Source organism: Hoplias malabaricus, chromosome Y (assembly GCF_029633855.1).
Source record: "Hoplias malabaricus isolate fHopMal1 chromosome Y, fHopMal1.hap1, whole genome shotgun sequence".
Taxonomy (NCBI): Eukaryota; Metazoa; Chordata; class Actinopteri; order Characiformes; family Erythrinidae; genus Hoplias; species Hoplias malabaricus.
The window spans coordinates 83,832,382-83,847,008 of NC_089820.1; the positions used below are offsets into that span (position 1 = coordinate 83,832,382).

A 14,627-nucleotide genomic window follows, 5' to 3' on the forward strand; every position below is an offset into this window, starting at 1 on the left:
AGACAGTCACCCGGAGGAAACCCACACAGACACAGAGAGAACACACCAACTCCTCACAGACAGTCACCCGGAGGAAACCCACGCGGACACGGGGAGAACACACCACACTCCTCACAGACAGTCACCCGGAGGAAACCCACGCAGACACAGGGAGAACACACCACACTCCTCACAGACAGTCACCTGGAGTGGGAATGGAACCCACAACCTCCTGGCCCCTGGAGCTGTGTGACTGCGACACCACCTGCTGCGCCACCGTGCCGCCCTGCTCTAATTAAATGTCTTATTAAATTAAATTGTTGAAATGCATGGAATTATGACATTTGCCTAGTGCTGTAAAAAAGGTAGACCACACATTTATATATTACGTTTAACACGTAAAGAAAGACAGCAGACGGTACAGTAATGTATATCCAGTCATTCTGTTTTAATACAAAGTCAACATATCTACATACATGGTTTCAAATAAATCGGCAGAGATAGAAGTAGAAGTTTGAAGAAGGTGTGAACACTCAGTAGCACGTGGCCTGAATATCGCAAATGTCAATCTTGGGGACTGCTTTTTTTTTTTCTTTTTTTTTTTTTGAGACTTCTTGTAGAATTACAGTTAGCATATTTCTTTGTCCCTTTAACATCTCTGACACACAGCACATCAAAAGCTTGCTGGGAAAGTACTTGAAAGGTTGCACAGTTCTGAAGAGGGTTCCTTTTTCTTTCGGAGTCGTTCAAAGATCTTTCAGATGTGCTTTACCTTCAGGGACTATAGGTTTCTGGTAGATTAAAAAAAAAAGACTTTCATCTCCTCAATTCATTTTAAACTGTGCATTTGGATCAAAGTGCATTGGAATGTAAATCTATGTGCTCCTTTGTTCTGTAACAGAGAGCTGATATTTGATCTGAGAAAAGGCTGTAGACTGTGCAATGTTTTATTTACCGTTTCTGTAGCTTGTTATTAAGAACGTAAAGGAAGGGGGAGTAGTTCATATAAATACATATACTAGATAAATAAGGGTCATTTATAAGTTAAAGGAACTCTCGGAGGAGGAGGAGTGTGCTTTAAACAACTGGACGATAGGCTTACGGTGGCCATTTTTAACCCCTCACGCTACGATACGTTTCTACAGTTGTTTAGTGGGCATCACGAGTAGAGGCAGGGTCCTCGCATTTAAACTCTCTTCTTTCTGGTCTTGTTTGGGCCGGTCTTTAGTAGAACTGCACTTCACCTGCGAGAGGAACAGGCCACAGGAGCGTTGAGAAGAAAATCAGGAACAGTGAGAGTGTCCCTTGGCCATTTTTTGGCAAGGAACAAAGCTTGTTCATGGCCTCGTGCTGTAGGGTTCCTACAGGATGCTTTAAGAGAGACTTCAGTGCACAGGTAATATATATATATTTATATATATAAAAAAAAAAATCACATAGGGACCATGTACAGTCACATTAGCTTGCCAACTACACAACATCTCTTTGATTATATTCCAATAATGACTCAAAAAATAATAGAAATATCCTTAAAAATTCAAGCATAATATCAACAAAACTGAATTAAAAAAAAGAAAGTTGGTTAAATATTTCGACGACAACAATAAGGCTCACTTTTAGTCTCTCGTCGAGATACGAGGACGAAGACCTACGACGAAACTGTCCCGAGACCTTCTCCGTTTCGTTTGAAGACGGCTTGTGCTAATTTCTCTGAAACTAAGGTTTGTGCTACTCCTACGGACGACGCCTTACTAAACAAAGAGGGAAACGGTTTACGTTTTTTTTCTTCTTTTCTTTTCACAGTTGGGGTTTTAATTAAAGGAGTGAGTAACTGGAGCAGACCGACTTCTCTCAGCTTCTACAAGTCGGTCCGGGGAGCTTGGCTTTCGGGACGAAAGCGTTTTTAATCCCTAGAAGTGCAGTGAAAAGTGTCTAAGGGGGGAGGGAGGACGCATGACAAGGATTTTTAATGAAAGTTGCTGAAGCTTTTGGAGCTTTCATTAGGAAAGCTGGAGTGCTTTGAAATTCACTCACTAGATCTCTGAAGAGGAACACTGTCACGCCGTCTTGTGCAGAGCGTTTGATTTCGCGGGACGTGGCTCTGAGGATTCCAAATGGTTCGGGTCTGCCGGTCTCGGGGCTCTTGCTGAGACGTTTTAGAGGAACTGCAGACCATCATGGGTCGATGGAATGGTGACATCATCTCGATGTAGATCTTCTGTTAAAGCTGGGGCCTGATAAGAATTAAACCGATCGTTAAACTGAAAAATAAATCATTTGGATCCAATTTGAGGGGAGGAGAAGTTAGAGAAAGGGAAAGGATAGGTTCAAGCCGTTGCAAACCCCTTTGTTTTTCTCTTCACACACAGGGTATAAGCAGCATATTCGTAGAGAGAGAGAGAGAGGGAGAGAGACAGAGAGAGAGAATGAGAGAGATAAGAGAAAGAGAAAGAGAAAGAGAGTGACACACACCATAATAATAACAGTATTCACAGGCGCTCCGTCGGACAACCGGCAAAATCTATCAAGGAATCTGATAGCTCTTCAAAAGGCAAGGTTTCAATCACAATAGCGCTCCGAGCGACCAGGAGTAAAAGAGACACTGAAACTGATTATATCACATTACTAATGTACTGTAAGATGAGTCAGTGACGACGGCCGTTTCCTCTGAGGAGTTCCTAGCCTCTGAACCCTCTGCTGTTGCTGCTCCTTTAGGCACAGAAGGTAGAGTTCCGCTTCCTCCAGGGCACCAAAAAATCCTTTGTCTCCAGGAAAACACAAGGTCACGCTCCTCCTCTTTGTCCTCACAGCCCAATGGAGTTCACCTTTTCCACCCTTTCATTGGCAAATAAAGTTTGGGTAAAACTCCAGTTGAAGAGTGCAGCAATTTCTCAGGCTTTTGATTTCAATGTTTGTCATTGTTTTTTTTTTGTTCGTTTAAATTTTTTTTTACACCATTTTTTCAGTCTGGTTTTTTTAATTATTTTTAAATAGGTTTTTCATTTCTCATCCATGTTGTAATATTTCTAAAAAGCCCACCACGACATTAATATCAATATTTGAACACTGAGGTAATAAGCTTGCTGTGTGATAAAGAACTTCCCCGGGAAGTCCTCCAGAGAAAAAACAAAACAAAAAGAAAACGTGTTCTTTGTAATTTTGTCATTTGTCATTTTGTCATTTTTCTTCCCTCTTCTCCAAGAAAAAAAAAAAGTCGTTTCCGTTCAGTGATGTCATCGTGCTTCAAAAAAACAAAACGAAACCAAAAAACAAAAAAATCTAAATACAAAAAAGGAACCAATCCCTTCGCAAAAGCATCATTCATTGTTACGGTAAAGTTAGCGGGGGCCTGTTCTGTTGGAACAAGCTGTTGTTGTGAACTGTTGAAGATTGTTGAGAAACGGTGCTGAGATGATGTTGTCCTCCTTCGCTTATGTTGCATAGTGATCAAAGCTTCCTAAATACTCGAGAGCAGCCTGGTAGCAGAACATGTATTCGTCCTGTAGAAAGACAGAGATCCACACTTTTAATCCCACTGTGCTGTATGTGGACACAGAAGCTGAGCTAGAGTCTTTGCTCTATGCAGAAATGAATGTTATTAATTATAGGATTGTATCTATATAGCATTTTAATCTGCTTGTAAATATTTAAACAATTCATTTGGAGGAAATACATTAAACAGTGGTCAGTACTGGGACAGTTTGGTCAGTACTGGGACAGTTTGGTCAGTACTGGGACAGTTTGGTGAACGCTGGGACACTGGGTTGGTGCTGGGACAGTTTGGTTGGTGCTGGGACAGTTTGGTCAGTGCTGGGACACTGGGTTGGTGCTGGGACAGTTTGGTCAGTGCTGGGACAGTTTTTCTGAGTGCTGGGACACTGGGTTGGTGCTGGGACAGTTTGGTCAGTGCTGGGACACTGGGTTGGTGCTGGGACAGTTTGGTCAGTGCTGGGACAGTTTGGTGAGTGCTGGGACACTGGGTTGGTGCTGGGACAGTTTGGTGAGTGCTGGGACACTGGGTTGGTGCTGGGACAGTTTGGTGAGTGCTGGGACACTGGGTTGGTGCTGGGACAGTTTGGTCAGTGCTGGGACACTGGGTTGGTGCTGGGACAGTTTGGTCAGTGCTGGGACAGTTTTTCTGAGTGCTGGGACACTGGGTTGGTGCTGGGACAGTTTGGTCAGTGCTGGGACACTGGGTTGGTGCTGGGACAGTTTGGTGAGTGCTGGGACACTGGGTTGGTGCTGGGACAGTTTGGTCAGTGCTGGGACAGTTTGGTGAGTGCTGGGACACTGGGTTGGTGCTGGGACAGTTTGGTGAGTGCTGGGACACTGGGTTGGTGCTGGGACAGTTTGGTGAGTGCTGGGACACTGGGTTGGTGCTGGGACAGTTTGGTCAGTGCTGGGACAGTTTGGTGAGTGCTGGGACAGTTTGGTGAGTGCTGGGACAGTTTGGTCAGTGCTGGGACAGTTTGGTCAGTGCTGGGACAGTTTGGTCAATGCTGGGACAGTTTGGTCAATGCTGGGACAGTTTGGTGAGTGCTGGGACAGTTTGGTCAGTGCTGGGACAGTTTGGTCAATGCTGGGACAGTTTGGTCAATGCTGGGACACTGGGTTGGTGCTGGGACAGTTTGGTGAGTGCTGGGACAGTTTGGTCAGTGCTGGGACAGTTTGGTCAGTGCTGGGACAGTTTGGTAAGCGCTGGGACACTGGGTTGGTGCTGGGACAGTTTGGTTAGTGCTGGGACACTGGGTTGGTACTGGGACAGTTTGGTCAGTGCTGGGACACTGGGTTGGTGCTGGGACAGTTTGGTCAGTGCTGGGACAGTTTGGTCAGTGCTGGGACAGTTTGGTCAGTGCTGGGACACTGGGTTGGTGCTGGGACAGTTTGGTCAGTGCTGGGACACTGGGTTGGTGCTGGGACAGTTTGGTGAGTGCTGGGACATTGGGTTGGTGCTGGGACAGTTTGGTCAGTGCTGGGACAGTTTGGTCAGTGCTGGGACACTGGGTTGGTGCTGGGACAGTTTGGTCAGTGCTGGGACACTGGGTTGGTGCTGGGACAGTTTGGTCAGTGCTGGGACACTGGGTTGGTGCTGGGACAGTTTGGTCAGTGCTGGGACAGTTTGGTGAGTGCTGGGACACTGGGTTGGTGCTGGGACAGTTTGGTGAGTGCTGGGACACTGGGTTGGTGCTGGGACAGTTTGGTGAGTGCTGGGACACTGGGTTGGTGCTGGGACAGTTCGGTCAGTGCTGGGACAGTTTGGTAAGCGCTGGGACACTGGGTTGGTGCTGGGACAGTTTGGTTAGTGCTGGGACACTGGGTTGGTACTGGGACAGTTTGGTCAGTGCTGGGACACTGGGTTGGTGCTGGGACAGTTTGGTCAGTGCTGGGACAGTTTGGTCAGTGCTGGGACACTGGGTTGGTGCTGGGACAGTTTGGTCAGTGCTGGGACACTGGGTTGGTGCTGGGACAGTTTGGTGAGTGCTGGGACATTGGGTTGGTGCTGGGACAGTTTGGTCAGTGCTGGGACAGTTTGGTCAGTGCTGGGACACTGGGTTGGTGCTGGGACAGTTTGGTCAGTGCTGGGACAGTTTTTCTGAGTGCTGGGACACCGGGTTGGTGCTGGGACAGTTTGGTCAGTGCTGGGACACTGGGTTGGTGCTGGGACAGTTTGGTCAGTGCTGGGACAGTTTGGTGAGTGCTGGGACACTGGGTTGGTGCTGGGACAGTTTGGTGAGTGCTGGGACACTGGGTTGGTGCTGGGACAGTTTGGTGAGTGCTGGGACACTGGGTTGGTGCTGGGACAGTTCGGTCAGTGCTGGGACAGTTTGGTCAGTGCTGGGACACTGGGTTGGTGCTGGGACAGTTTGGTGAGTGCTGGGACACTGGGTTGGTGCTGGGACAGTTTGGTCAGTGCTGGGACAGTTTGGTCAGTGCTGGGACACTGGGTTGGTGCTGGGACAGTTTGGTCAGTGCTGGGACAGTTTGGTCAGTGCTGGGACACTGGGTTGGTGCTGGGACAGTTTGGTCAGTGCTGGGACAGTTTTTCTGAGTGCTGGGACACTGGGTTGGTGCTGGGACAGTTTGGTCAGTGCTGGGACACTGGGTTGGTGCTGGGACAGTTTGGTCAGTGCTGGGACAGTTTGGTGAGTGCTGGGACACTGGGTTGGTGCTGGGACAGTTTGGTGAGTGCTGGGACACTGGGTTGGTGCTGGGACAGTTTGGTGAGTGCTGGGACACTGGGTTGGTGCTGGGACAGTTCGGTCAGTGCTGGGACAGTTTGGTGAGTGCTGGGACACTGGGTTGGTGCTGGGACAGTTTGGTGAGTGCTGGGACACTGGGTTGGTGCTGGGACAGTTTGGTGAGTGCTGGGACACTGGGTTGGTGCTGGGACAGTTCGGTCAGTGCTGGGACAGTTTGGTCAGTGCTGGGACACTGGGTTGGTGCTGGGACAGTTCGGTCAGTGCTGGGACAGTTTGGTGAGTGCTGGGACATTGGGTTGGTGCTGGGACAGTTTGGTCAGTGCTGGGACACTGGGTTGGTGCTGGGACAGTTTGGTCAGTGCTGGGACAGTTTGGTCAGTGCTGGGACAGTTTTGGTCAGTGCTGGGACACTGGGTTGGTGCTGGGACAGTTTGGTCAGTGCTGGGACACTGGCTTGGTGCTGGGACAGTTCGGTCAGTGCTGGGACAGTTTGGTGAGTGCTGGGACACTGGGTTGGTGCTGGGACAGTTTGGTCAGTGCTGGGACAGTTTGGTCAGTGCTGGGACACTGGGTTGGTGCTGGGACAGTTTGGTCAGTGCTGGGACAGTTTGGTCAGTGCTGGGACACTGGGTTGGTGCTGGGACAGTTTGGTCAGTGCTGGGACACTGGGTTGGTGCTGGGACAGTTCGGTCAGTGCTGGGACAGTTTGGTCAGAGCTGGGACACTGGGTTGGTGCTGGGACAGTTTGGTGAGTGCTGGGACACTGGGTTGGTGCTGGGACAGTTCGGTCAGTGCTGGGACAGTTTGGTCAGAGCTGGGACACTGGGTTGGTGCTGGGACAGTTTGGTGAGTGCTGGGACACTGGGTTGGTGCTGGGACAGTTCGGTCAGTGCTGGGACAGTTTGGTGAGTGCTGGGACACTGGGTTGGTGCTGGGACAGTTCGGTCAGTGCTGGGACAGTTTGGTCAGTGCTGGGACACTGGGTTGTTGCTGGAACAGTTTGGTCAGTGCTGGGACAGTTTGGTCAGTGCTGGGACACTGGGTTGGTGCTGGGACAGTTCAGTCAGTGCTGGGACAGTGAGTCCGTGCTGGGACAGTGAGTCAGTGCTGGGACAGTGAGTTGGTGCTGGGACACTGGGTTGGTGCTGGGACAGTGGCACTAAACTGAGACTGTGGGTCAGTGCTTGGATCAATGGGACAGTGCTGGGGTCTTACCTCAGTCTGCACCATGGCGGGTCGTTGTGTACGCAGCATTTTGACCGTCTGGAAGATATCCACAGCTCCTTCATAACGCATCCTCTCCAAAACAATACTGAGAGTGATGAACACACCGGTCCTCCCCACACCCGCACTGAAGGAGAAAGACGTAGAGAGAGAGAGAGACAGACAGAGAGTGAGACAGAGAGAGAGAGAGAGAGAGAGAGAAAGACAGAGAGAGAGAGAGAGAGAGAGAGAGAGAGAGAGACAGAGAGAGAGACAGAGAGACAGAGAGAGAGAGAGACAGAGAGAGAGAGAAAGAGAGAGAGAGAGAATGAGTAAGCGAGTAAGTGAATTAGACTGAGAAGTTGACGGCTGCTTAATGAATCGTTCTTATTTGATTAATTAGTCAATCTTATGTGACCCAGTGGTCCATGCAGACATGATCCTGACCTCTCCACTGCCCTACAGAGCTCCCTCTTAACTTCCTTATGGACCATCAGTTCCCCTTACGCTCATCCATAACCAACGCGCATAAGCATTTGGATCAAGAGCAGGATCGAGATGGGTCTGCACTGACTTCAGACTTCAGCTTCATTTAAACCAACACACGGCCTTCCATTAGAGCTCAAATACCCTGAACATTGGGATATTCACAATAGTATTTAAATAAATATACTAAAATATAAATATTCAACAAGAACTGTGTGAAAACACTAACCCAGTCATTTTCCACATGTAATGATCATGACCTGTGTGGACATCACATTTTTTCAAAATCAAGTTGACAACTTTTCCAACTAAACACAGTAGTTGTAAAGTACTGAGAAATGTTAGGTTTTGCAGGTCTTGGCAGTGCACTGTTACACACTAAAGCTAGGATTTCAGTTGTGATACATGCCTCTGGTGGCCTCCAAGGACATTTATATTTAACCCATAGCATGTGCAGTGTCTCTGGAGCAGTGCTGGGTCATATGTTCTAGTCAAGGGCGCAGTGTCATGAGCCATCTGATGAGACTGCTCTCATACATTTTGAGTCATGGTCCTGGTTTTACTTACTGCATGAGGATTATATTCCTCTTATGTTTAAAAACAGCTTGAAAAATAACAGCATTTATAATTCTACCCTGAATTTAAATAATCACTTCTTTACTTTCACTGGAGCTACAAGGTTGATGTAGCAAACAGCAAAAGAAGCTTCTACCACAATCAGAATCATCACTTCTGACTTGTAATCTCAAATGTTTGTGACACTGGATGTCATACTGTTACCTACAAAGTGATTACTCCTTGTATAGCTTTTTTAGCAAAGTGACATTCTTTTCATGATTTAGACACTAAGAAATCTAAGGGCAACTGTGAATGACTTACCAGAAACAGGATAAGAAGGAAAATATCACGTAAGGTTCACATGGGACTGGTGGCACTGTGTATGCATTAACGGTGCCAGTGGGGCCTGATACAGTCTTAGTCACCAGGGAGGCCAGTGTGTGGATTGGTTGCTGATCGGATCATAAACGGCCACAGCTAACTTAAGGTTTAGGTGTAGGATTTAAACACTGTTGCCATAATACACTGTATGTGTCTATAACACCTACTCATCAGTGTTCCTAAAACCAAGAGTATTAAAAGGGAGTTTTGCAGCAGCTTCCACACCTTTGGGATGTGCTGGAGTGGTGTTTATGATCCAACACTAATTATCCAACATCAGTACCTCACCTCGCTAATGCTCTGGGGGATAAATGCAATCAAATCCTGACAGCAGTGTTACTACATCTAGTGTCTCCCTACATTAGTGGAACAAAATTCTCTTTCACAAGTCTATGTCGTTAATTTAGAGAACACAGTTTTCTCTTCAGCCCAATATTGGGGGAGCCCTTCTACCCTTGTAGTTGACACTTGGAAATAATTAAGCACAGTGCACTCGGGCTCCACATGTAGCTGCTCCACAGTGTTCTGTTGAAAATGCTCATCTATGGAGATCGTCAGATTTGGATGAACTTTAATTCAAAAACTGAGAAGGGGTGCATGTAACGTGAATCCTATTCCACCCCTTAGCCCTACCCCTCTCTTTTGCCTTGGGGTAGGGGTGTCTCATTCTCGTTGGGAGAGAGGGGTAGGGCCTAGGGGTGAGGGCTATATGCCACTTTTCAGGAGCACACTTCAGACAAAGGGCTATGAATGTCTTGTGAATCTGTGGCAAAGACGGAGGCGCAAACTTCCAAAGAAACCCATAAATAATGTTTTCTTTTTTAAAAAACTATGTAGTTTCAATGCAGCATGTGCCTTTACTTCATAACAAGCCTAAAACATCGATAATATTTTGCTGATGTCTCTGTATTTCCTGTTCCACTTTAAATGGCGAAGCAGCTACATTTAGCACCTGTGGCTACTGCAAAATTTAAGGTGGAACTGGAAGTTTCAAACAAAACAAACAATGAATGAGTAACTAATTCAGCTTTGTATCACAGAGAGTAAGGAGTGGGTGATATAATATGTCTGTTAAATGTTTTTAAAGGCATGGTGCCCTAAATTTAACTACAATAAAGTCCAGAACTAGATCTTGCTACAGATATTGCTATATTGTGTTCTGATGACATATCAGGGTCTTGAAGGGTTCCAAGGGACAAGATTTCACATAAAAACAAGGGGTAGGGGGTAACATTAAGAAATGGGACTCCAACAAGGTCAACAAGTTCATGAGACCAGAATTTCAACCAGTTCCACACATCTGTATATTCTTATTTGCCTCTATTTTGACATATAAGAGTCTGCTGAAGCGCTGGTACCGACCTGCAGTGGACACTGATTGGTCCATCTTGCCCAAACTGCTCCTTGGTTTTGTGCACCTGTCCGATGAAATCGATGAAGCCCTCTCCTGATTTTGGCACACCTTGTTCGGGCCAGTCTGTAAACTGGAACTGTCTGACCGTTCTAGACTGTCCATCCTTCAGATAGCACACACACACACACACACACACACACACACACACACACGAGTGGGCGTAATGAGATTGACTGAACAGTCACAACATGTCAAGAATATGACATCTGAAATCTGAAAGCCTTCTGTGGTGTCCACTCACTGGACGTTAGCAACTAGCTTTTAACAACAACAAAAAATCTATACCGTGAGAATGCCTGTCAGAAAAGTACAGTAATAAACCAGTGAAGTTCCGTTGCTATTCGTAACTGTGAAAATACCAAAGCTGAAATTAAGTGTTCCTGACCACTACAAATTTGTAAAATGCAAATAAAACAATAGAATACAAGAGTGTAGCAAAAAAATACCAAAAATACAATAGCATATGGCACTACAGCAATCAAATATTAAATATGAACATTGTCCAACATTTTCTCAAGCTCCACCAAGCAGTAAAGTCTTTGAATTTACATAGTAACGGTGTTTAGTAAATTTAAATAATTTTAGTAGATGGTTTGAAGTTCTAATCTTTGTTTGTAAAAAGGTACTTACTCTTGCGTCTGTAACTTTGAACTCTCTGAGGATATACTGAGGCATGTTGTACTCTGCCATTGGGTCCACCACAAAGTACTGGTACCGTGCAGAGCGCTCTGCTGGCCAGTACTGGTGACATTTCTCCTGTGGACACACACACACACACACACACAACCAAGAATGAAGGGTCATTGCAGGGGATAATGAACAAATAACGAATGCTTTCTAATGTTTGCAGCAGTGATTACTCACTCTGCCCATTTCTCTCAGTTTGGTCAGCATGACCACGATGGTGGAGTTGTGCTCCCACAGCATCCTCCAGAAGTCCTCTGTGGTTTCTGCTAATGGACCTTGTGTAGCAATGTATGCTTTCTGCTGCCTGAAAACCACACAAAGTAATACCTGATCAGAATGGGTTTAAATAGACAATGCCAAGTTATATAATAGTTCATTCACTTAGGTACTACATTTAAAGGGGATGCCTAAGATTGTGGGGAACTGCAGTTATCTCTGGTTTGTTTACATTCTGAAGCTCCGTGTTGTTTATACGTGTCTGAAGTGTAACTTGTCTGTAAGTTCTTATTCACAGTTTGAATTACCACTGAAAGTCATTTATAACTCGATGTGTTTAGTTGTGTGGCACTTTGGGTCTGTGTTTACTTTCACGCAGTTAGCACTCTCCCAAATTTAGAGTGGGTTCCTACCTAAATAATCTGAACATTAAGTCAATATTACCCATCTCTGGAGCAGGAATAAAGCATTATCCTCATCTCTTTTATGATTTTCAACAGTTTCTTTGCCATTTTTAAGTCAAAAACAGGGTTGTAACATATCTTACAGTTTTTTAGCTTATTTATTTATTTACCTGTATCCATCGATGAAGCTGGAGTTGATGTAGTCAGAGCCCTCGAGGCCTCTGATTGGCTGAAGGCAGACCCGTGTGGTCTCGTAGGGCATGATGTTAACCAGTCTGTTCTTGAATTTGTTGCAGGGCAGGTTGGCCGTCACAAACCTGGACGTGTGAGCTTTAGAGTTGGCCAGACGCTGCGAGAGGAGAAAGAACAGACGTGTGTTCGGCAAAGCAGGCCAACATTGGCTGGACAATGCCCTCATTTGCGTGAGGATAACGGCTGCCTTTTTCTCTTAGATTCATTATTTGGAAATACAGTGTGATTTAACAGGTCTTGCGCCAGGTAACGTTTTCTACAGCCTTGGCAACATTTCAAATACTTTCACGTGTTTTTTATTTGTGAAACCATTTGAAAAAATCAATTACACACTGTCTCCTGAAAACACATCTACACACAATTGAATTAATCGCAAAATATAGCATGTTTCAACTCACGAATTCAGCGAAACCTGTAATTTGACACGGTGCAGTACGTACAAAACTGACGGACAAATTTTATTAAACTAAACCATCCCTTTAAGAGTCTGTACTACGTGGCAGTGTCTGTACCTTGAACTCCAGAGCCATGCCGGTGACGTGTTCGCCGCTCTCCACCTGGGAGAGCTTCTGCATGTATGAGTACAGACTGCGTGCGGCCACCTCTGTGTTTCCGCAGGCCACAGCCTCCAGCAGAGCCTCGTGGATAAAGCCGTACTGATCTTCTGTCTGCACCATGTAGTTCCTCTGAGAGCGCATCAGCGTGACGTGGCCGTAAATATCCACCGTGCGCTCGTGCCTTATCCGCTCCAGCATCGCATCGATAACAATGAAGCAGCCCGTACGGCCCACACCAGCACTGAGGCAAAAAGAGAAAGAAGCAGACGTGAAAAAGTAATAATGCAGTGTTATGAATACACACAGAAGAGAGGATGAGTATACACACAAAGGAAAATAAAGAATGAGTGACTTTGTAAAAGTTGTAATACTTTGTTGTATTTACTGTTTGTAAACTCTTACTGGATCCAAATACGATATGCAAATAAGGCACAGACCTCCCAGACAGATGTGGCCAAAGCTAAACTGTATGGGATTACTCTGCTGCTCCAAAGAGAGTGTAAAGTGCTCCCTGCCTTGAGCCAGACCCAGTGGGTATGTGTCAGAGGACAGCGCAGGGGCGGGTAGAAGCCCCCATTCCATTTCCTCTCTAATTCCAAATAGTCTCCACATCGGTTTGAGAGGGTTATCTTTGAAAGCCCATAATCTTAGCATGACCCACTGAGGCTTGTGTGTGTGTGTGTTTAGGGGTGGGGTGTTTAATGTGTGAATGTTTAATGGGAATGATTCATTTTGATTACAAATATTTAAAAATGATAAAATGTGCCATGAAAACTCAAGTATCAATAAAAACTGACTCCATTTGTTGAATAGTTTTACACCGAACAAAACAGTAAGTGAAATAATGTACTCAACAACATAGAACAACATGGAGCTTTTAACATTATATTACTTTATTTTTTGAGGCTGTCAAAGTTAAAATGCTGATAATATGTCAATATGTTCAATTTTCATTCATTCATCCATCCATTATCTGTAACCCTTATACAGTTCAGGGTTGCGGTGGGTCCAGAGCCTACCTGGAATCATTGGGCGCAAGGCAGGAATACACCCTGGAGGGGGCGCCAGTCCTTCACAGGCAACACACACACACATTCACTCACACACTCACACCTACGGACACTTTTGAGTCGCCAATCCACCTACCAACGTGTGTTTTTTGGACTGTGGGAGGAAACCGGAGCACCCGGAGGAAACCCACGCAGACACAGGGAGAACACACCACACTCCTCACAGACAGTCACCCGGAGGAAACCCACGCAGACACAGGGAGAACACACCACACTCCTCACAGACAGTCATCCGGAGGAAACCCACGCAGACACAGGGAGAACACACCACACTCCTCACAGACAGTCACCCGGAGGAAACCCACACAGACACAGGGAGAACACACCACACTCCTCACAGACAGTCACCCGGAGGAAACCCACACAGACACAGGGAGAACACACCACACTCCTCACAGACAGTCACCCGGAGGAAACCCACACAGACACAGGGAGAACACACCACACTCCTCACAGACAGTCACCCGGAGGAAACCCACACAGACACAGGGAGAACACACCACACTCCTCACAGACAGTCACCCGGAGGAAACCCACGCAGACACAGGGAGAACACACCACACTCCTCACAGACAGTCATCCGGAGGAAACCCACGCAGACACAGGGAGAACACACCACACTCCTCACAGACAGTCACCCGGAGGAAACCCACACAGACACAGGGAGAACACACCACACTCCTCACAGACAGTCACCCGGAGGAAACCCACACAGACACAGGGAGAACACACCACACTCCTCACAGACAGTCACCCGGAGGAAACCCACACAGACACAGGGAGAACACACCACACTCCTCACAGACAGTCACCCGGAGGAAACCCACACAGACACAGGGAGAACACACCACACTCCTCACAGACAGTCACCCGGAGGAAACCCACGCAGACACAGGGAGAACACACCACACTCCTCACAGACAGTCATCCGGAGGAAACCCACGCAGACACAGGGAGAACACACCACACTCCTCACAGACAGTCACCCGGAGGAAACCCACACAGACACAGGGAGAACACACCACACTCCTCACAGACAGTCACCCGGAGGAAACCCACACAGACACAGGGAGAACACACCACACTCCTCACAGACAGTCTCCCGGAGGAAACCCACGCAGACACAGGAAGAACACACCACACTCCTCACAGACAGTCACCCGGAGGAAACCCACACAGACACAGGGAGAACACACCACACTCCTCACAGACAGTCACCC

At 46.9% G+C, this 14,627-nt stretch overlaps 1 protein-coding gene across 11 annotated transcripts in view; it reads right to left on the reverse strand.

Annotated features, from left to right (window-relative positions):
• Positions 1 to 417: 417 nt before the first annotated feature.
• LOC136677641 (receptor-type tyrosine-protein phosphatase S-like) overlaps positions 418 to 14,627 on the reverse strand; it is a 178,030-nt gene continuing 163,820 nt past the window's right edge. For 10 of the 11 annotated variants that reach the window (XM_066655229.1, XM_066655222.1, XM_066655228.1 and 7 more), the window contains 7 exons: positions 12,293 to 12,578; positions 11,699 to 11,877; positions 11,086 to 11,212; positions 10,852 to 10,977; positions 10,170 to 10,324; positions 7,395 to 7,530; positions 418 to 3,479 (listed from right to left, as the gene is read on the reverse strand). In XM_066655229.1, coding sequence (XP_066511326.1) covers positions 3,411 to 3,479; positions 7,395 to 7,530; positions 10,170 to 10,324; positions 10,852 to 10,977; positions 11,086 to 11,212; positions 11,699 to 11,877; positions 12,293 to 12,578 — 1,078 coding nt within the window. In that variant the 3' untranslated portion in view covers positions 418 to 3,410. The remainder of the gene's footprint in view (positions 3,480 to 7,394; positions 7,531 to 10,169; positions 10,325 to 10,851; positions 10,978 to 11,085; positions 11,213 to 11,698; positions 11,878 to 12,292; positions 12,579 to 14,627) is intronic. The other variant, XR_010796386.1, reaches the window with a different exon arrangement.